Here is a 24,090-nt window from a genome sequence, read left to right as displayed (position 1 = left end):
ATGTTGTAGCCGTGACAGGAGACGATGTTGCTGCAAAGAAGTTACAAGTTCATTATTTTTCTCTTTTTTTAGTGTTTTTCCTTTATTTAGAACAGCTGAAGACAGACAGGAAACGGGGGAGAGAGAGAGGGGGGGGGGGGGATGACATGCAGCAAAGTGTCCCAGGTTGGATTTGAACCCGAGTCGCTGGCAAGGACTGAGCCTACATGGGGCAGTGTGCTCAACCAGGTGAGATATAGCCGCCCTGAACATACAAGTTCTATACATGCGTGCTCCACACACACACGAAAGATCTAACCGAACACTGCAGTCTCCCCTTCTGTTCCCGAGTTAGGGCATTGAATAACAGCTGGAAAAATGTTTTTAAAGGACGTTAAGTCACAGTGAAGTTGACCTTTTGGATATAAAATGTCATCATTTTATCCTATTAGACAATTGTGTGAGCAGTCATAATTAGTGTAGGAGTTCTGGCTCATTACAGGCATACATGTATGCCGATCCATGGAGCTAGCCTTAGCTAACATGGCAATGTTAGTCACCATAACCAATCACACGAATCCCTAACAGAGATTTGGAGGCAACAACTTTAAAGCAAACTAATGGTGCGTTCATGCCACCTGGGAATATCAGGGACTGCCCCCGTGATTACGTTGCTTTTCCGACTACCAGCGTTCACATGGTCGGGATGCGTGTTCTTCTTCTTCTGTTATATTGGCGTTTGGCATAACAACTTGTTGCATGACTGCCACCAACGGTTGGCCGTAGCCTAGAGCATCAGGTGTGTGAAAACATGGAGGCCACAATAACAAAAGATTTTGCGAGCATACAAACAGCACGTGGACAGGTTTTTTATACATAGGCCTATTTATGAATAATTTGAAACATGTTATATCCGTGTATGTTTCTCAGCAGAGGCGTTTGTCCACAATAAACAGTTTATTGTCATTGAAATATGTTAAGTGAACCAAAGTCGCCTACATCAAACGTCAGTTGTCAACAACGCGTCACCAACTGGGAAACTCGGTTAGCAAAATCTGGCCCGAGTTTCCCACCTCTGATTCCCACAGGAAATGACGTGAATGAGGTTTTCACTGGGAAAAATATTTTTACGATGCCCATGAACGCACGGCAAAACTTCTTATGTTTTGCATGTTTAGTAGAACGTGATCACACATTTGCCTGCATCATATAAAACTCCACATCGCAGTCAACCAGGCAAACTTGTGGCATGTTATTGAAGATCCACCAGGCACAGGCTACTATATAAGCACCGTCTATATGGGGCATACGCTCGCTAACGTCAGCCATGTTGGCTAAGGCTAGCTCAGCTAAGGCAAGAAAACGAGGCTGCAATGCAAACTTTAACATTTCCTGTAAATAACACAGAAAGATGATGGAGAAAGCTAAGTGCCTCAAATGCCTTTATTATGAAAATGTATAAATGTCAATGACCAAAAACATAGATTGTGTCTTCATAGTTGGATTACAGTGATTCAGGTGGAAAAATTAAGATATGTCGAGTGTGGACAGTGGGTGCATTTTCACAGCTGAAAGGGATCCAAAGTGCTGAAATGAAGGTCTGACAGAGAGCAGTCTGATGTCTAAGAATTCTTCTGTGGCACCTTGATGGTCACCTGACAACACACACAAAAAGAACGTTTACTCTCAGGATATCAAACATTACAAATTCTGCTAATCATACATTCAAAAGTACCAAAACTATATAAGAAAAAATAAATAAAAACAGACAGGCAATCAGATCGTCAGGGCAAGGCTGCACAGATGGAACAACGGGGAGGAAAATCAACCGCTCATCAACCTGTGTCTACAAGTGAAGCAACAAGAAGAAGCACTACTAACAGCAATAATAACATACACGCATATACGTTGGTGTGTTCAGGGATTTTTTCTATTTTGTGTGCCTAGGTATCTAGTATCATTTTCTTTATTCTAGTATTGTATAGAAGTTTAAAATTCTGGTATGGTGACAACCTTGTTATCATTTATTCAGATAAACTAGACTGGACAGGAGTGTTATTTTACACATACTTCAGTTCAAAAATAACGATTGCGAGCTGTGTTTACTGATTAGATTATGTACACATTGCTGATTTAGCAAGTTATAATTAGCTTTGAGCTTCATGATCCATATACTGGAGGTTCAGATTCAGAGCAATTCATCTGATAAGCCTGAAATAATTCTCGTCGTATATTATTTTTAGTACTTGCCGTTTTGACTTCTGTGTAGTTGTCCAGGCCGTACTCTCCGAGCTCTCTGCCGTTACCGGAGGCCTTGTAACCTCCAAACGGAGCCTGAGCCCCAAACACGTCATAACAGTTAATCCTGCGGGGGGAGAGGGAGAGAGACAGAGAGAGCCACACACACACACACACACACACACACACACACACACACACACACACACACACACGTTAGCCATGGATGTCTGCAACTCAGAGACTAATGTTTGCGGTAATAACAGCCCTACCAGACTGTGCCGGCGCGGAGTGCGTTGGACACATAGTGGGCCTTGTCGATGTCTTTAGTAAACACGGCGGCCGCCAGACCGTATTTCGAATCGTTGGCTCTCGTCACCACCTCCTCCAGTGTTTTGAACTTCAAGATCTGCATCACTGGGCCAAAGATCTGCAAGAGAAAACACGACCGAAAAGAAAACAGAAAATCAATAACGATAACCAATAACACAGGACACACAAGCAAAACGTGTAATAAACATGTTCCCTCTCGCATCCCTTCGCCCACAGGAACGAACAAACCCGACCCAAACACAATTACAAGTTTCAACATTTTGATCTGTAGACATCCGTGTTCTGAGGATGTGAAACGTACGTACCATTGTCCAAATAAGTACTAAATATTAAATTTCATCTATCATTGACGTGAGTGAACACAATTTGTTCCTTGTTATTTAGGCTTTTTTAAATAATAGAAGGAATATAGCCTAATATTTGAGAGGAGAGGCTGCCCCGTAATACATAATAATATGCTCATATAGTTGTGGTGCGTTTCCCCAAGACTGTATGCCATTATTACAGACTGCAACTATGCTAATTTGGTGTATAATTATGCCTGAGAAACCAGCCCATTAGATGACTGTTCCTCTGTAAAGTATCCCCCTATATTAAACCATGCCTTTTTAGAAAAAAATGGAAAATATAGAAAATAGGGGTGGTGAAAAAATAAATAAATCGAGTCACATAGTTGTATGTATCGCAAATCCCAATACTCAATACTATCGAATCACAACACTTCTAGAATGGCAATAAATGAAAATCACAACACAAATCCAATCAGCACCCATGTATCGGGAAAGAATCAAATCGGGACAAAAGCATTTAGTCCCAGCCCTAATAGAAAATATATAACTTTTCCACAAAAAGAGAAAGGCAGCAAATGGAAGCGCTCAGAAACTTAGAGAACGGGTGACAGTTTTTGTGGAGTTGTAGAGTGAAAAAGGACCGTGCACAGAGGTCCCTCCAGTCATAGCACCAGTCAGCATTCGCCTCTCTGAAGATGAATTTAGTTTACATTGCAACAAACAGGAGAGGGGTCAGATCTGGTCTGATCAGGTCTGCCTTTTACCACACTGGAACTTAACGAAAGAAGTATGTATAGCAACCGACGGGAACAAGTAAAGAACTTTAAATCCATGGATTACATTTAGAACCACAGCCATTTTTTTCAGGAGTATTAGGTGAAGGCTGTAAATTATATAAAGTAGGCATCTAATGGGATGCCACACATCAGCGGCTCAGTGCACTTGTGTTCTATTTGACTATGGTCACTACTATTGACTGCCCTTCCATTAACACTATATGATTTGAATTTAGTTATGACTGAGTTACTACATTCATAAAAAGGCAATGCATATAACAATGTGTTAAATTAGTTTGATTAGTTTAAGTGTTCCGTAGGATGGTTACCTCCTCCCTGGCGATGGCCATGTTGTCCTGGACGTCTCCGAACACCGTCGGCTGGATGAAGTAGCCTCTGTCAGCAGCCACTCCTCCCCCACACATCAGCCTGGCTCCCTCTCTCTTCCCACTGCTGATGTAGCCCAGGATCTTGTTGAACTGCTCCTGATCCACCTGGCAGGACGTCACAGAACAAACGGCACCGAGAGAGAGCGGGAGAGAGAGTTCTTACACTTCATATGCACCCATTTGTGTTTTAAAACTGCACTGATCATGTGTCTTTTTATATTAACACTGCATGAAATGAGTATGTGAGAGGGTGGAACTCTTGTGTTCCTTGCAGGTAGGTGTATGAGTGTTCATACATATATTGAATTCCTTTTTTTTCCCTTAAAAAGAAACAACTGATAATCCTGGCCATTATACAGGTATAAAATAACATTCATTTTTCATTTATTTGGAGGGGGTCTGAGAGTGCTAATTTGCAGCACGGTGGCCCAATGGTTAGCACTGTGGCCTCACAGCAAGAAGGTAGCGGTTCGAACCCTGGTCATCACGGGCCTTTCTGTGTGGAGTCTGCATGTTCTCCACGTGTCTGCGTAGGTTTTCTCCAGCTGCTTCTCCCACCACTAAAAACATGTTTCCCTCTCTACAGAGCTGATGTGCGGTGAGCATCTGGCGTCGTAAGGCTGCCGTGCATCACCCAGGTGGGTGTTACACATTGGGGGTGGTAGAGAGTAGTCCGCCCGCTAATGACGGAGCAGTTTGAGTATCTATGATAAAGCTCTATATAAATGTATTATTTATAATTGTGTGTGTGTGTTACCTGAGGTCCCTGCTCGGTCTTTAGGTCAAAGGGGTTTCCCACCACGCGTCTCCGCGCTCGCTCGGCACTCCGCTCCAAAAACTCATCGTAGATGTCGGCTTGGACAAACGTTCGGGAGCCGGCGCAGCAACACTGGCCTTGGTTGAAAAACAGAGCAAAGTGGGACTGCTCCACTGCATCTTCCACTGCATGAGGAAAAGATAAAGACACCATTAAAGTATTCTTAAAAATAAACAATGTTAAAATGCTCCTCCTCGTGGCCGGGTTGGCTCAGTTGGTAGAGCAGACGCACATAAACATAGGAGGTGTATGCCTTGATGCAGAGGTCTAGGGTTCGAGTCCGACCTGTGACGATTTCCTGCATGTCTTCAGCCTTTCTCTCCTCTTTCTCGCCTAGCTGTCCTGTCCATTAAAGGCGGAAAAGCACAAAAAAATAATCTTTAAAATGCTCCTCCTTTATATTAATCCGTTATATTAACCAGGACTTCTCCTCTTTAAAGAGCAGCTAATAGGCGGTGAAAATCTTGTTTCATTTTTCACTTTTCTGTAGTGATGTAGCAGTGTACTCCAGGGTGTTAGGTCTGTTGACAGGTGCAAGAGAGCACATCCAACAATAGTGTTGGGACATAGCCATGCCCTTTACATGAAATTACATTAACATCTTGTCTGGCTGCATGTATTTTGATGGACTTTTTAGACAAGGTCAATTTCAGAATCTATAATATATATCAGAAAATATCCCTCCACATTGGATACAACTGACATCCAGATTTGAGGGGATGAAAGTCAATTTTCTTGTTCTAGAGATTCAGAGAATGGGATCTGCTCTTTCAGCTTGTTAGAACACTGCCTGTGAGGAAAAAAGCTGTTTCTCAGTCTGTTTGTTCTGATTGCTACACTTTGTGTGGGCAGTACAGCCACTTATCTCTACAGTAGACAGTTTGACAAACTGCCATCGCAGCGTTTGAGTTGCCCCACAGTGCACCAACTGTGTTAGAACATGACTGCTGCGCTCATGTCTGTGAGACGTACTGTCGGCATCAGACAGGATGATGTTCGGACTCTTTCCTCCCAGCTCCAGAGTGACTTTCTTTAGGTTACTGCTGCCTGAAGCCTGCTGGATGAGATGACCCACCTGATGGACACAGACAGGGAAGAAGAGAGATGGTGACACATTAGCTTCAAATACAAAAGTTAGAAAAACTACTACAGCTTACATAAGATGACACTGCAGTGGCTGACTGTTAGATTGAGAGACGTTTGTTAACAGCTGTAGTGCAGAAAGTCCTCGTACTGCTCATTGTTTTGTACATACGAGAGACACTAAAAGCACAGACTGTAGGATGAGAATTGTCTGGATGTTAATGTCTGATTTTTTTTCAATGTTCAATCTGACAGACATTTTCTGAAATCTGCTCTTTCCAAATTTCCACAAGTCTGTTAAATGTTAGAAAAGGTGGCATAGTTTAATATCCATGAGGTGTGAAAGTGACAGGCTTTGACCTTCACTTTGCAAATAATTTAATAACTTAATTTATTTTTTTATCTGGACCCTATTTTTCCATGCATAATGTTGTCAGACACTTAGAATGATAATCTGAGTCTGTCAGCGGCAAAAACAGAACTTTTAGTGGACGCTGAACATTTGTCCTGTAGGGTTACATTGCAGCTCGGTTCACGGCTGACAGTTACAGCGTTCTCGCTCAATGCTGGACCAATTTCAAAGATGTTTTGTTTACTTTAGTCACTTGGACACCAATGCATGGGCAAATATGGTCCAGGTTGAAACATAGCAAAATTCCCCTTTAAAAAGGTTACCATTTTATGATCCTGATATAAACCACCTACAAATTCAATCTACTCTTCTCTGAGCTTTAGTTCACCCCCCGTTCGTCAAATTTCAGCTAGTAGTCAAAAGTGACGGCAAGGTTTTTGGCAAAAGATTTTATATTAATGGCCAAAGAACCGAGGTGTTGTAGGATGTAAGTGGAGAAAATCAGAGATTCAGTCTTACTGTGATTCAATTGAAGAAAGTGTTGTGACATCCAGTTACTAATCTCGGCCAGACACTTGTGCATAGTAGTACAATTGGAGAAAGGATAAATATAGCTGTGTATCATCAGCGTAGCAATGATAAAACACAGAACTAAATTGATGGATCAGGTGTTCTAAGGGGAGCATATATAGTGAAAATAAGAGAATTGACCCTTAGGGTACCCCACAAGTTAAAGGAGAATTCTGGTCGATTTCAACCCGTAGCTCTGTTGTTTGGAAATTTGGAGTGCTGTCAGTAGCAAAAAAAACAAAAACAATCGGTGCTGCCTACACCATGTTATCCCCCTGCTAGAGTTAGCACCCAACAGGCTTAAACAGGGCAAGTTTTAAACGTGTTTTTAGCCTCTAAACATGCTCGAAATGTGATTACAAGTGCCTACCCATGTGCAGTGATTCCTTCTGAGGGAACACAGCAGATCTGACTGGAATAGGACAGGGCTGATATGTACTCCAGGACAGCTGCAGCACCAATTTAGCTGGGTCAGAGTGAGTCTCCCTATCTTGTTATCAAGGTGCAACTGGATATGAAATGAGCCCATCGGTGATGACAGCTGCTGTATACAGCAACCTATTCCACTGTAAAAATGATCTAACAAATCCAAAATCTTATAAAATGCTCTCTCACATGCTACATGATATTTAGTATCTTAAAAGGTCCCATGACATGGTGCTCTTTGGATGCTTTTATATAGGCCGTAGTGGTCCCCTAATACTGTATCTGAAGTCTCTTTTATATAGGCCTTAGTGGTCCCCTAATACTGTATCTGAAGTCTCTCTTATATAGGCCTTAGTGGTCCCCTAATACTGTATCTGAAGTCTCTTTTATATAGACCTTAGTGGTCCCCTAATACTGTATCTGAAGTCTCTTTTATATAGACATTAGTGGTCCCCTAATACTGTATCTGAAGTCTCTTTTATATAGGCCTTAGTGGTCCCCTAATACTGTATCTGAAGTCTCTTTTATATAGGCCTTAGTGGTCCCCTAATACTGTATCTGAAGTCTCTCTTATATAGGCCTTAGTGGTCCCCTAATACTGTATCTGAAGTCTCTCTTATATAGGCCTTAGTGGTCCTCTAATACTGTATCTGAAGTCTCTTTTATATAGACCTTAGTGGTCCCCTAATACTGTATCTGAAGTCTCTTTTATATAGAGCTTAGTGGTCCCCTAATACTGTATCTGAAGTCTCTTTCCCGAAATTCAGCCTTGGTGCAGAATTCCAGTCCCACAATGAGTTTTCCTTAGGATGTGCCATTTCTCTGTCTGTAGCTTTAAATGCTATTGAGGAGGAGAGAGGGGGGGGGCAAGGTGGAGGGTGGGGGTGTGGCCTTGACAAACTGCCACTTTGCTCGTTTGAAAGCCATGCTGTCTCTCTCTTTCTCATGGGTGGTCCAAATTTTCTGGGTGGGCAAAGCAGAGAAAGGAGAGGTAACCTTTCTCCTTATGACGTCATAAGGAGAAGATTCCAGATCAGCCCATCTGAGCTTTCATTTTCTCAAAGGCAGAGCAGGATACCCAGGGCTCGGTTTACACCTATCACCATTTCTAGCCACTGGGGGACCATAGGCAGGCTGGGGGAACTCATATTAATGTTAAAAAACCTCATAAAGTGAAATTTTCATGCCATAAGAGTTTCTATTCTTGATAAGTCCCCTTTGATCGGGGAGAACTATCTTTTTGCTCCCACGTGGTCATAAATATACCTCCTGGCTTTTTAATTAGTTTTCTTATGTAGACAGCATGTTATTTATATATGCAATATATATTAAAAAACAGAGAATTATCCCACCTCTGTTGATCCAGTGAAGGCCAACTTGTCAACATCCATGTGGTTAGCAATGGCAGCGCCAGCTGATGGTCCCATGCCTGGCAAGATATTCACAACACCTTCAGGAAAACCCACCTGGAAACACAAGTCAACACAAGCTTGAGAAAAAACAACTAACTTCTGTGTCAGCTCTTTCTGTGTTCTTTATATTTTCTTATATCTGGACCAATCTTCTCCCTTCTCTGCAAAAATGCTCAACTCTGAAGTTGCACAGGAAATTAAAAGACTAGATCAAATAGATTAAAGAACCTTTACGTTGAACTTGTGAAGCTTCGTTGCTTGTATCAGGTCTGTTTAAGTAGTTGTAAGTAGGGCTGGGAAATATCGATATTATATCGATATCGTGATATGAGACTAGATATCGTCTTAGATTCTGGATATCGTAATATGACAAGTGTTGTCTCTCCTGGTTTTATAAGCTGCATTACAGTAAAGTGATGTCAGTTTGTGAACTGTTCTAGCTGTTCTATTATTTGCCTTTACCCACTTAGTCATTAAATCCACGTTACTGATGATTATATATCAAAAATATAATTGTAAAAATATTTTGTGAAAGCACCAAATGTCAACCCTACAATATCGCCACAATATCGATATCGAGGTATTGGGTCAACAATATCGTGATATTTGATTTTCTCCGTATCGCCCAGCCCTAATTGTAAGTTCAGAGTCATTCGTAGTGGCCTATTTTGTTTTGCTCTGGAAGAAATCTTAGCGAGTCGTTTTTGCTGAGCCCATTAGCAGGTGTTTGGATTTGGTAACACATTGCTCTAGACTACACAACATCTTGCTTGTAGAACATGTTTTACAGTGTGGGGTCGACTGCATGACTGAAGAGTCACCAGTGGTGGATTAAGTATTCAGAAAGTTTTAATACCACACTGTAAAAATACTCTGTTACAGTAAAAGTCCTGCATTGAAAATGTTACTTAAGTAAAAGTATGTAAGTATCATCCGGAAAACGTACTTAAAGTACTAAATTTAAAGTACTCAATGCAGAAAAATCATTAATTAAAATTAAAAAATTTTAGAAACTGGAAACGATCCTAACAGTTCTGTCCACCAACTAAGTGTTTAATCTTCTATTTAACTTGTAGGCCGTTATATTGTTGGCTAGTTTACTTTAGAATAAAACATCAGATTTTATAAACTACATGTGTTTTGTGTGCAGAAATCTTAATGTGTAAAGTAACTAGTAACTAAAGCTGTAACAGATGAATGTAGTGGAGTAAAAAGTTCAATATTTCTCTCTGAAATGTAGCGGAGTAGAAGTAGAAAGTGGTATGAGAAGAAAAGACTCAAGTAAAGTACAAGTACCTTTAACATTTGGACTTAAGAACAGTACTTGAGTAAATGTACTTAGTTACATTCCACCCCTGGAGGAGGATAAAGAGCTCTGTAATAACCTCAGAGAGAATGATGCTTCAGTCTAACACCCTATAGGTTCTTCAGAAATAAAAAGAAAACATAAAACCTACCCAGCTTTTTCATAGTTTAAATGGGCGCTATGCAGTTTGGGCCATTTCTTCGCTGTTTTCTCTCTTTTTGCTGGCAGGTTTCTCTATAGAGCTCCCCCTACAGCTTCAGCATAGATATTTGGCAGCTCCTATGTTTACTCGTGTCTGACTCCTCGTTCGGTCAGTCTGCCGTTTCCTCTTTCTCTGTTCCTCCGACAATGCTTTCCTAGCTTTTTGCTTCTTTTTGGCCGGCTCAGCCGTGACGATAGTGTGAAAAACTCCCTCGCTACCTTGTTAGCCGGTTCCTAAATGGGCGTATGTGTGCAGTGCCGTGAAGCGAGACCTGATGTCACGCAATACTTCCTGACGCTGAGGCCGGCGACTTGCCGGCCGAAAGTTGCAAGGGTGGTTTTTCAGCTCACAGGCGCTAAGGGGGAGCGAGACGACAACCATTCAACTCGAAAAAAGTCATATAACCATTCCAATGACTCCGAAGCTGTTCAGTTAAGGTAAATTAAGCTAAAAAAAACCTGCATAGTTCCCCTTTAACATGTTCTGATACACCAGTCAGAGGAAACCGTCTGACAGTTCTTCTCCTGAAGGACGGAAAGTAACTTTCTGACACTTAACCACATTATTTATGCCCATAATACCGAGACTAACCATTGCAGTTCATCTCCTGAAAAGCAAAGACAGATTGCATAATTCTATAACTTTTCCCATCAGACATTTCTAATGTTGTGGACACACAGCATGCTAGTGCAAGCTTCAACACAAGCCCACCAAAACTAGAGGTTGAACGAGGAAAGAATGTGTTGCTTTGATCCAACTGATTTTACCCACTCAACGGTTAGGCGTAAATAATATATTTGTGAAAAAGAAAAAAAGGTTAAGGCTTAATGTTCCTGTGTCTTGCATTGATGGTAGTTAAAGTCACAATAACTGGAGAAAAAGAAAGAAAGACACAAAGTACCTCTTTAATCAGGCTGGCTACGTAGAGTGCTGTGAGCGGCGTCTGCTCCGCGACTTTCATCACCACAGTGTTACCGGTCGCCAGGGCCGGGCCAAGTTTCCACGCCTGCATCAGCAGAGGGAAGTTCCACTGCGGGGCGGGGGGGAAAGGTATGTTCACATCACACTTCACTTCTACTGAGTAACTTCTGACACTTAACCCCATAATACTAAAGTAGACGTTTCAATGCATCACCTGATAAGCAAAGTGAATGACAGATTCAAATATGCCTTTCCTGTTTTGCTGTAGTCTGGATTAGGGCTGTGCAATTAATCAAAACTTGAATCGCGATTACGATTTTGGCTCCTAATGATCACAAAAACAATTATTTCTTTTGCACATTATGTTTTGCAAGTAAACTCTTATTCTGTGATGTCAATTAGGGCTGTGTACTGGCAAGAATCTGGCGATACGATACGTATCACGATACATGGGTCACGATTGAATATATTGCAATATATTTCGATACTGTGCGTAAGGCGATATATTGGGATTTTTTTTAAGTATAATTTTAGAAGAACTACTATTTAAAAAAAAAAGACATGATGTTCATAAAAGTCAAAGAAATTTACTTTAGGTAAACTATTCAGTACACAGAAAATCAAACTGCCAGTTTGGGATTGTGGTTCACAGGTTCTTGGTGAGCTAATGTTTAGATGCTAAAGTAGCCATAGCTACATTGTTAGCTTCTAGCAAAAAGTTAGGCACTGTTAGGCACTGTTAGGCGAGGACACTAGTGGTGCGTCTCAGCATAGCCATCTAGTGGTAGGGGGCTTAAACACAACATAAACGTGAACCACTGTCTTACATGAATATTTTTGCACGTAAACTAAAAAATAAATAAATTAAAAAAAATAAAAAAATCGATATTGCGTTTTTGAAAATCAATATAGTATTGCTAAATAAAATATCGCAATATGATACGATAAATTTTTTCTTACACCCCTAATGTCAATATTGACCAAAAGAACCGTGATTATGATTTTTTCCCATAATCAAGCAGCCCTAGTCTGGATCAACTGAAGTATGTTGCCTGGATAAGCCGGACATCCGGCGTTCACAACAAGAACCACCACTGAGCTAGCAACCTAACGTTACACGCTGAAAATGGCAAGTTCTCTATTGTATCGAGACTATCTCTCCACAGAGATACATATTCCGTATGTACTGCGGGACTGACCCACTGAGGGCAGTTGATGTGGACACACCACTATGTGGCCCATGCTCGGGCATAAAAAGGCCCAGGTGTGCATGGGTTCACTGATTTACACTGATTGGAACGGTATCCGAACAGCCTTGCCCTAGAGAGATAGTCTCTTCACTCAGAGAACCAAGGTTACACTGTGAACAAACGTTTTGAAGAAACGATAAGACGGTGCAACAAGGCAGGCCTGCTTGGTTCTTTCAGGGAATGATTGTAAAGATTTACAAAGAATAGGTTTAGGGCATTTCCTCTTTAACTGGGATGATTGGTGGGATTGCTGTGCTGGTCAATCAAATACATGTGAGCTAACATTCCTGGTAGATTACTTTATAATGTGAACGCCATATTTCTACGGTTTTCCTCGCAATCATAACAATAATACAATCAATTATTTGCTTTTCAGAGTTGTAAAACCCTGTCTGAGTATTACAAACCGTTTTAGCATCTGATAAGCCTTTAAACACTAATCTGCTGCTCCACCTTCAACAACACAGCCCCCTGCGCTGGTTTAACGCTGAATCCTGGGACAGGCAAAGTATAACTTGAAAGAACTGCAAAAGTTCTGATAGCAATGGCTGGCTTTGATTCTTTAGTGGAAGAGGGAGGAGACAGCATGCAGTAGGACAAAACATTGTCAAACCTAAAGGCTTCAAATGTGTTTCCCACCACAACACTCATACACACAGAGCCTCTTCTCCTCCGTCTGAGCTCTGTGTGCACTCCTGTTATATCAGTTGAATAACACAGAATGTGGGTAATCATGGTATGAATCAATCCAACGACAGGGTGTTTACAGCTACAGCAGAGGTGTGTGGAACACTGTATTTACCTAACAAGCTTACATGCGTACATGGGTTCAAGGACAGTGAGGCCCTCAGGAGGACACAGTTTAAAAAGCCTTTATTATATTTCTTGGCTAAATCATTAAAACAAGGCAACGCAGCAACTTGAAGCTTAGTTTGGATTTTTTTTCCACTTTCACAAATTACTTTTCTTGATTTAAAGATCTTTAAAAGATGGTTATGGTGATTTACATACTACAATATTTAGAAAACCAACTGAGCAGCCCGTTTTCATCCTCCTTGGTTAATAAATAGCATGCCCTTTGGTCAGTTTCAGAGACCTAATCTGTGATTCAGAAGATTTTGAAAGAAATGCTCAAGACATGAGCCAAAGTTTTAAGAAAAGGGGATATAAACATTAAACTATATCCACAGCTTACAATAAATCAAAACGCGTTGCCTTGTTTTAATGATTTAGCCAAGAAATATAATAAAGGCTTTTTAAACTGTGTCCACCTGAGTGCCTCAGTGTCTTTGAACCCTTGTACACTTGGATCTAAGCCTTAGAGCACCACAGACACACACTTTCTGCACACCGAGCAGCACTAAATGCAGTCCAGTCACTGCATTGTGACTAAGCTTATATACACAGATTTGATATGCATCTAAACCTGACTACAGCTTTGCGATGGATCAATTAAGGGGTATTAAGAGCTTCTCTGTCTGTCTCCAGCTCGTCAGTCAGTCAATATGCATTTCCACTTCCTTCTTTCATATTTATTCTCATTTATCAGTTTATTTTGATCTTTTTCTCCCCCCCTCTCACCGGGATGATCTGTCCACAGACTCCGATGGGTTCATGTCGGGTGTAGCAGAAATAGTCTCCATCGATGGGGATGGTCTTTCCCTCCCATTTGTCAGCCCAGCCTGCGTAGTACCTAAACACAGCAGGTTGGGACATGGGTTACAACAAGGCAGAAGCTCATTCCCTCCACCAAGGAGGAAGTCATGTTTTTCGATTTGGTGTGTCTGTCTGTCTGCAAGATGACAGAAAAACTTCTGGCCTGATTTTCATGAACTTTGGTGGAAGGGTGCAGCATTGGCCGAGGAGGAACCCATTACGTTTTGGAGCCGATCAGAATCACAGGGCGGATACACAAATTATTTTTCACTTCCGTTAACATTGCGAGATGGGGCAGATTTACACTGCATTAAATCAAACACTACAGTGTATTTTGACATTTTTGACACAAAGAAGATCTCTGTGCAGCAACAAGAGAAAGGTCCCGTCAGAGAATAAAAAGAACCACAGCGCAGCACGACGCAGTGTCGGTGCTGGGGGCTGAGGCGAGAGCCGACAATGCTGATGTCTATCTTTCTTGCGGTGCAGCAGCGCGACTGCTCTGTCCAGCAGCAGCCAGACTGGCTTAAAGACAGAGTCTGTGTTGTGCTAATTCTAGTCTCATTTGTGGTCTGATAAACAGTAAATTCAGAAAATTCAGTGCCATTTCTTGGTTTGTTCAAGGTGCTCTAACGTTAGCTGCAATCAGGTTGCTATGGTTATGGATTATACCCAACTGTCATCCACTCCCCCCATTCTCTGTTTGAGGGAATTGTCCACCTGGACTGAGACAGCCGCAAAAGGCAAACAATAAAGCTTTAAAATGCCTTTCAAAACCTGTGTGCTGGGTGTTGTTACCTGAAACATTTCACCACGTTGGGCAGATCCACCATGTAGGAAATAGCGTACGGCTTCCCATTGTCAAGGGTCTCCAGTTCCTGGGCAAACAACACAATATCAATTTGACATGCTTCGTACAACAGTGAACCAATTAAAGCTGTGCAATAGCACTGTATATGATATGATGAGTTCCAAATATTAAAAAGCAGCAGCAGAAGAGACAATGTTCAGGGTTTCTGCAGGTTTCACCAAGTCAAATTTAAGACTGTTTAAGACCTTTTGAAGACTATTATGAATGAAATTTAAGACATATATAACAATAAAAAAAAAAAACGTTAGCAGCTGGCTTTAACCAAGCCGTAAATTCAGTTTTTTCAAGCCAAGTATAGCTAAACTTGCACTTCCCCATAGCTGAAGAATATAATCTGTTTTATGTCTGTGGTACAATCTTGAAAGACTCGTGCCAATAACAATAAAAGCTGATAAAGGCTGCAATATAAGTTGCATGTTGGTAGTTGTAATATAGCAAACTATATTTGGACTAGGGAAATAAACAACTAAGGCACCCGGATAGCTCAGAGCGGGCGCCCATATATAGAGGTTTACTCCTCGACGCAGCGGGCCAAGGGTATGACCCTTTGCTGCATGTCATCCCCCCCCCTCTCTCTCCCCTTTCATGTCTTCAGCTGTCCTATCAAATAAAGGCTTAAAATGCCCAAAAAATAATATTTAAAAAATAAACAACTGAAAAGGCCTGAAATTTAGATTTTAAAATTTTAGACTTTTTAAGACCCCACAGAAACCCTGAATGTTGAGGAAGTGATGTGTATTTATTGACAATAAATACAACACTTGTGGTATAAAAAAACAACTATAGTTTCAGCTTGCTGCCTTCATCGGGGTCACAAGCCGAAACAATGCATGTGTTCTGTATATTGTATAATGCTGCTGGAGTTTTGACCTCTTCAGACTTCTTTCCCCTCTTCATGCAACTTGGAAGTAGGTGAGGTTGTGCCAGAAACCCAGAGTCTACTTTACAAAAACCCCACAGTGTTCATTCAAGTCATTTCTACGTATGTGAGCATTCTTATGCAATTCAAGCACATAGTAAATATCTTTGTTTTTGATACAAGATCGTTTCGATTCTTCATCCATCTTCTGATTTGTTCTCTAAAGGATGTCCAAAAAGCAAGACAGTTTTAAAAGAGATGTCCAAGAGAAAGTCAAATTAATACAGTAGAAATGTAACTACTGGATAGTCAGTGTGGCTTCTGTCTGGATTTATGATCAAATAGCTTAATTCTGTTTTAATGTTTCTGACATTTAATAATGACTCACAGCGAGGTAGGCAGAGTCCCTCTCAATGGCATCGGCCAATCGGTTGAGTAGCAGGCCGCGATGAGAGGCGTCCATCCGTCGCCACGGTGACCCCAACCTAAAGGCATCCCGCGCTGCCTTCACCGCCTTGTCTACATCTGCCTGGAACATAACAGCACGACATGATTCACCTGGACAGCTGGTGCTTTTAAAAGAAATCCTCCTGAGACATCAAATACCGGAGGTTAAGGAAAAGGATTCCAACGGTGACCAAGGGTCAAAACACTCAATTATATCAAGTATAATCCCACTTCTCCTCTGTTGATTCCAGTGGTGGAATGTAACTAAGTACATTTACTCCAGTACTGTACTTCAGTCCAAATGTTGAGGTACTTGTACTTTACTTGAGTCTTTTCTTTTCATGCCACTTTCTACTTCTACTCCGCTACATTTCAGAGAGCAATATTGTACTTTTTACTCCACTACATTCATCTGTTACAGCTTTAGTTACTAGTTACTTTGCACATTAAGATTTCTGCACACAAAACACATGTAGTTTATAAAATCTGATGTTTTATTCTAAAGTAAACTAGCCAACAATATAACGTCCTACAAGTCCAGCTGAGATGATTAGACCATTAAACACACGACTGTTTGGATCGTTTTCCAGAGTTCTTTACCTTTAATACTTTAACTACATTTTCCTGATGATACTTACACACTTTTACTTAAAGAACATTTTCAATGCAGCAATTTTACTAGTAACAGAGTATTCTTAGTGTGGTATTATTACTTTCACTTAAGTAAAAAAAGATCTGGATACTTCTTCCAGCGCTGGTTGATTCATATATCAATAATCACACCATCTTGTAGGTCTGAAGCTGCAAATGGAAGTAGCATTTTCAGTGAAAGTTTGGAACATTCATGTTAATGTTCATGCTGCGAGATAAGAAATGTTTTTCCTGCCATGGCAGAGCAGGGACATTTTCCCCCGCGGAGCTCATTCAACAAGCCAGGCCATGCTTCTGAATGTGTAGAACAGAAGCAGACATTAGCTTTCTAGCTAACTGCTGCTGTCTAATAGTGCGTTCCATTGACCTCCGAACTCAAAAGCCGGAGCTGGGAATGACATCACACCCGAGAAGAATGCGTTCCATTTATAAATATTTTTTTTTATTCTGGGGTTAGCTGTAGCCAAGTTAGCTATTGTTAGCAATACCAGTTGACTTTCTCTTTCCAGCTCTCAGCGAAGGCGGTTGCTTTTTTTCTCCCTCTCCCTCCCAGGCCTACCCTGCTTGCTATCTTGTCTTGTGTTGTCTGTTGTTAACTTTTTAGAGACTCTCCCTGCAAGGCTCTACAAATACCTAAAAATCATGGAATTGATTAACTGGTCTCTCAACGCAATTGACACTGTATTCTCGAGGAGGAGCACTGGTTCGGGTGAGCCAGCATGTCCTGACGGGACGTTTGCTGAGGGGTATACGATGGACGGCTGGGAGAAATGGCGTGTCGTGTGTCTCTCTGCTCTTTCCGTGGAGGACGTTGAGGATATCTACCTATTTGGAACCCTGATAACTGGAATGTTGCTGATTGGAGGATGCTTCGCTCTGGTTTATCGAAAAATTGGAAAGACTTTGGTAGCTGTCCAAAGCCCAAGGAAGCTGCCTGGCCTGACTGAAGCTGTCGAAAAAGCGATCAGTTCGCAAACTGGAACTATTAATCGCGTGATGGAAAACAACATGGTAATGACCCGCGGCTTGGATACCATCATGAGGAAGGTCATGGATTTGGAAAGAAAAATTGACCAGTTGAACAGTTGAACAGTTGAACAATAGAATGTATGTCTAAATTAGAGCAGCCATTCGTGTAGACAAAACAAATTTAATCTTTCGGCCCCCTTATCCTGGAACAAACAGTCACCCTGTTGGGGCTCTGCAAGCGAGACTCTCTTGGTTCCTCCCCCGTCTTCCCCACTGCCTGCTGATTGTCGTATCGGTTCTGGACTGTTCAAGGGTGTCACCACGGCAACGTGCTGTGTTATCGCTATAACATTCTGCGGACTGGGACACTAGTGGGACTGCCGGGCTGTGCGTTTCTCAGCAGGCCAAACTCCCCCATCCTACCCTCTCCCCAGTCCCACGCCTTCGCCGCTAAATGTGCAACTGTGTGTGTGTGCAAAGCTTTAGAATAACTTAACTTGGGTAGGACTGCTTTAAACCTGTTACCATAGAAACCTACGGCATGTGTGCCAGTAGCTCAACCAATGGCACACTAGCAATAAGTGTGCAAGAGAGTTTTTGCACAAATCCACATGCCAGTTAGTAGTTGTAGTTAGTACTCTTTCACAGTGTTGTATTGCCTCTATTATACATTTTTTTCACTTGTTGCTTTTATTTGCACTGGATTTTATTCTATTTTATTTCAGTGGGACCAACCCAGATCAATTTCAGTTTAATGGTAAATTCCAGCTGGAACATGATGGATGAATGAAAGTATCAGAGAGCTTGTTTACCCCATCAGCCTCGGCAACCTGACTGATGACTTCCCCAGTGGCGGGGTTGATGGTCGGGAAGGTTTTCCCGCTCGCTGCGTCCTGCCACTGGTTGTTGATGAACAGCTGAAATAGTCAAATGGATCATTACATTTCACACACTGCTGAAGAAATGTTTTAGTTAGAGGTTTTGTAAAAACTTTTGAATTTCATTTTTTTTGTGATTAACATTTTTTTTTTTTTTTTTTTTTTTAAACAGACAAAACATACAATTCGCAACATGAACATATCCCCCCCCTTCGTCATCACCACCCACCCAGACAAAATTCAAGAAAATATGACACAGCAACCACAGCATTCAAGACCATACAACAAAATAACAATATAGACAATAAACCAAATAAACATATGTATATATGTCAACACCATAAGTCCATCAAACATGTCTCTCCTCAGCACAAAGCTTCTTAGGAGCCCTCCAGAAAGTTCAGCTACTTTCCCCATTTTCTACTATAGACATCCAATCTGGCAGACATCTTTTCAAACTTCACCACCTTAACCATCTCACAAGCCCACTCCTGGATAGACGGCAGCCCTTCATTCTTCCATCCTCCTAAAAGAATCTGTCTGGCTATCATTAAACTAGTCTGGACCCAGCTTCTTATGTGTTTATCCATCCCACATAGGACTGACCCATCTCCCAGAACAAACCATCTTGGGCTGAATGGAACCTGGCTCCCTGCAATCTGACATAGGTTATCATGTATCCCGCTTTTGAATTTCATTTTTTTCTTAATTAAATAACAAAACTAAATTTGAATTGACAGTTTATGTGACATGCAAATCTCCCACCGGTCCTGTGGATCAATAAAGTCAGACCTTTTGCCATCAATGTATAACCTTGTGTTGTTGAGTTTAGACTGGGTCAGGGTTACTGATGTGGGTCGAACAAATCCCTGCCACTGTATTTGATACTGACAGTAACTACTGACAGTAAGAGCTGAGTAATGACAGTGACCTAAAAACAAATCTGACTAAATATGCTGCAAATAAGCAACAAATGGCCTTAAAGGGTCAGTTCACCCAAATAAAAACGCGTTTTCTCACATTCCTTTAGTGCTTTGGTTTCTGTCACCTGCCCAATAAAAAGGGAGGAGAACTGTAGCTCATAACACTGAAAATGACCTTTACAAAGTTCTTATTCTACAGGTGCACTGTGTGTATTCTACAACACGTGAGAAGCCGTTTCTTTTGTGTAAGTTTTAGTTGCTGCGGTTTTTAATCACAGGCCACACGGAGGACTTTGCTCTTGTAACGCAAGAGGAGAACTAAAACTTACACAAAAGAAACTGCTCATCACGTGTTGTAGAATACACACAGCGCACCTGTAGTTTGGGCAAGGAGTGTTTTAGTACGGGTAATCGGATTTGAGCAACTGTAAATGTTGAATATGCAAAATGTTGCATTTTATTTGCATTGGTGAAGAAAGAGCTAAAAAACGATCAAGACTAGGAAGGCCCCGGGCCCGGATGGAATCTGCTCCAGACTGCTTAAAGATTGTGCAGATCAGCTCAGTGAGGTCATCCTGCACATCTTCAACCTGAGCCTGAGTTTGGAGCGAGTTCCAGTCCTGTGGAAGACTTCGCGTGTTGTTCCAGTTCCAAAAACTGTGCATCCCAGGGAGCCCAACCACTTCATACCGGTGGCCTAAACTTCTCACCTGATGAAGACCTTGGAGAGGATTGTATTGCGACACCTGAGAACCCTGGTGAGCTCAGAACTGGACCCGCAACTATTCGCTTACCAACCAGGCATAGGGGTGGAGGATGCCATTATCTATCTATCACACAGATCACTGTCACATCTGGAGAACTCTGGGAGCACTGTGAGGGTCATGTTTTTTTTATTTCTCCAGTGCTTTCAATACAATTCAATCACCACTGCTCTGTGGAAAGCTATTGGGAGCTGGAGTTGACCCCCACCTGTCTGCATGGACCATCAGTTACCTCACTGACAGACCACAGTATGTGAGGCTCCAGGACTGTGTGTCTGATGGGGTGATGAGCAGCACAGGTTACCATGCTCGCTCCTTTTCTCTTCACCCTGTATACAGCGGACTTCAGGTACAACACAAGCAGCTGTCACATGCAGAAGTTCTCTGATGATACTGCCATTGTTGGGAGGGTATCAGAGGAGAATGATCAGGAATACCGAGCGGTCATCAGGGACTTTGTCAACTGGTGTCAGTCAAACCACCAGACAAAGGAGATGGTGGTTGACTTTCGCAGGAGGCCGCCTGGTACTACGCCGGTGAACATCCAGGGTGTCGACATTGAGATGGTGGAGACATACAAATATCTGGGTGTTCACCTCAACAATAAACTGGACTGGTCCAAAAACACAGATGTCCTGTACAAAAAGGGCCAACGCTATCTCCACCTGCTGAGGAGGCTGAGGTCCTTTGGTGTGTGCCGGACTCTGTTAAAAACATTTTATGACTCTGTGGTTGCGTCTGCAATCTTTTATGCAGTAACTGGGGAGCTGGGAGCACAGAGAGGGACAGGAAAAGACTAAACAGACTGGTGAAGAGGGCTAGCTCTGTTGTGGTCTGCCCTCTGGACACCATAGAGGAGGTGGGGGAGAGGAGGATGTTAGCCAGGCTGGCATTAATCATGGGCAACACCTCTCACCCCCTACATGAGACTGGGAGTTCCCTCAGCAGCTCCTTCAGCAGCAGACTGCTGCACCTTCAGTGCAAGAAGGAGCACTACCGCAGGGCCTTCATTCCAGCAGCAGTCAGACTCTTTAATGCAACATTATAATGTAGCACTGCTAGCTGTTTCTGTATTATAAGCCATCACTGGATAATATTCTGCACTATGCACATTTATCTATTTATTACTCTGTGTCACCTCCAACTGTGCAATATGTCATTTCTATTCATCTGTATATCTGTGTTTATATACTGTCTGTTTATTGTGTAAATATGGTTGTTTTATTACTATTATTATTATAACAATTTCTATTCTATTTTTCCATTCCCTATACTTTATGTATATTTTTTCTCCTATGTGTACCAGGGTTGGGCGGTAATACGGTATACTGCAGGGTCTTAAAAATAGCAACGGTATTAGTTTCAATACCGTCATTAAAAAAATGCAATGCACTTATATAGGAGACAAGGATTAAATATGAAATATAATTTATGTAATTATGTGTGGTTGTCATCACGTGACAGTGTGGAGGAGAAAGTAGTTTTTTTGTAAGTTGTTGTTATGTTATTATTGTTTCAGTATTAGTGTTTGGTATTCAGTTTCTGAACAGTGCACAAGCCAACAGTTTGGTGACGCCTTCTGAGCCTTACGTCGTAATTTTTAATTAGTCAAGGATAATACCGTACACCGCAGTAAAATAGGGAGGAGGTTTGACGGTATCACAATTTGGATACCGCCCAACCCTAATGTGTACTTAATGTGTATTTGTGTTATTCTGATGTGTGTACATTTTTCTTTTGAGCTGCTGTAGAACAGGAATTTCCCCAGTGTGGGATTAATAAAGCCTATCTTATCTTATTGAAATGTGTTGAGATGTTCAGAGGGAAAAATAACGAATATTTGTGGAACTCAAATGTGTGTTCCTGCGTCCATTCTTTCAGTATAAGGCGCACTAGTTTCAATGTTTGATTTTGAAGTAATCCTAAAGTATTCAAATTAGATTACATTTTTTTCAACCCAATGGAAAGTTGCCATGTTCAGTAGCTGACTACTTTTCACAGAAATCCTACCCAAGGATGTGTTTGTTTTTTGAAAATTAAACCACATAAACCTATTCTGATATAACCTCTAAATACAATTATGAACCTGAAAATGAGCATAATATGAGCACTTTAAGTTTATTTGTTACGTCATCATTATGTAAGGTTGTAATTCTCATTGAATGGAAATGGCTGCCTTATATGTTTTTAAGTAGGCTACCATGCCTAATTGTTCAAAAGATTTTGTATCACATATCTGTAAAAATAAAGGATTTCGCAATGAGAGTTTATCTGGATTCCTAGCAGCAGCAGCTCCTCCTCCTGACTGTATCGGAAAGTAGTTGCAGAGAAATTAAGTGTGTGTCTAGTCCTGGAGCTCAGCTCGTGTCCTGCTGCACCACGAAGCAAACATCAGAACATTACTTCAACTAATCGGCCTAATCAGTGACAATTAACCAATCAATCCCTCCTCACTTCCACTGTGTTACCGGTTCCCATGCTGCTCTGCATTAACACGCACTTGTTGCGCAGTTGGCCAATGTCCAAAGTCACGTCTAAAAGTGCTTGTATCAGTGTGTTTGCCAGTGCCTGTACCTTGTCAAAATGGACCTCAGGCTGGCCGCTGGGTGCAGGGATAGCGGCCGCAGAGTAGTGACACACCGGCGGCCGGCTCAGTCGGGGAAGGGCACGAGAAATGACGGCGCGGAGCATGGTACTTCTTCCTGCTGCAGAGCCGACACAAACAAGCTGCCAGTGGGCCCTGGAGGCAGGATCAGGCGGAGCTGGAGCTCCGGCCCCGCCCACACCAGTGACGTCAGCCATAGGTTAAACCCATAAACTGTGTAAGAATATTTTATTTATACAGTCTATATGCGTTAAACAGATCGGTCCAACCAGGATCACGTGGACTAATATGTTAATTATAAATCAATTGTGAAGAAAATGAATTTTGAATATGAATCCATTTAACTGAATGAGGCAGTTCTGCTCTAATATCAGTTTCCCCTCAGTGTATTGCAAGCCTGGTGGCCCACCGGGCCTAAGTTGCCCCACACTAGGCCTAATCCACTGGGAATTATGTTTGAATGTATTTTTTAAGACGTTTTCTTTTTTAACTACAGTGGTACAGTGGGGCGGCTCGGTTTGAAACTAACACTTAGTCATATTTTGAAATCTCCAGTTAGCTTTTAGCACTGACTTAATGTAGGGCCCTATGGAATCTATGTTTAGCTTATTTGAATCCTAAAAAAATTAATAATGAATATTGATCCATTTAACTGAATTAGGCAGTTCTGTACTAATATGAATACATGAATAACCCTCATTCTAAAGGCTACTTGATTATGTTTACGCTCGGTTTCATTATATATAGGGGGAAAATATACACGCGATATGGGCAACAAACTTTCAGCAAAACAGAAGTTCAGAGCATTATTAAACAGAGATTAAAGGAACGGGGGGCAAAAGCAATGGGAGGAAGAGAGCAAAGTCTGATCGTTTTACAGAGTTCAAAGGAAAGCAGAGGAGAGTGGAGAGAATAATATCAAGACTTAGACTGTGACACACTGGACTCAACAGCACAGTGTTCAGATTCAGAACAGGTCAGCACAACACAGGCGGATGTTATACTGAGGCCAGAGCAGCTGTTACTTTACTGTCACAAATAATCAAAATCAGAATCAGAAATACTTTCTGATTATTTGTGATTTGATTATTTCTCTCCTCTGCTTTCCTTTGAACTCTGTAAA

General features: G+C 41.6%; 1 protein-coding gene across 1 annotated transcript; it reads right to left on the bottom strand.

Moving 5' to 3' along the window:
- Window positions 1–1,404: 1,404 nt before the first annotated feature.
- On the bottom strand, window positions 1,405–23,131 carry LOC116066639 (aldehyde dehydrogenase, mitochondrial). The gene is made up of 13 exons (XM_031322835.2): window positions 22,937–23,131; window positions 18,610–18,714; window positions 16,119–16,259; window positions 14,799–14,878; window positions 13,926–14,037; window positions 11,075–11,203; window positions 8,606–8,719; window positions 5,795–5,897; window positions 4,763–4,947; window positions 3,946–4,110; window positions 2,490–2,647; window positions 2,230–2,344; window positions 1,405–1,634 (listed from the first exon to the last, which is right to left on the bottom strand). Exons 1-13 carry the CDS (start codon window positions 23,051–23,053, stop codon window positions 1,602–1,604), a joined length of 1,557 nt encoding a protein of 518 aa, XP_031178695.1. The 5' UTR covers window positions 23,054–23,131; the 3' UTR covers window positions 1,405–1,601.
- Window positions 23,132–24,090: the final 959 nt, after the last annotated feature.

This window comes from Sander lucioperca, chromosome 10 (assembly GCF_008315115.2).
Source record: "Sander lucioperca isolate FBNREF2018 chromosome 10, SLUC_FBN_1.2, whole genome shotgun sequence".
Lineage (NCBI taxonomy): Eukaryota > Metazoa > Chordata > Actinopteri > Perciformes > Percidae > Sander > Sander lucioperca.
This window is presented reverse-complemented; position numbering and strand designations above follow the sequence as displayed.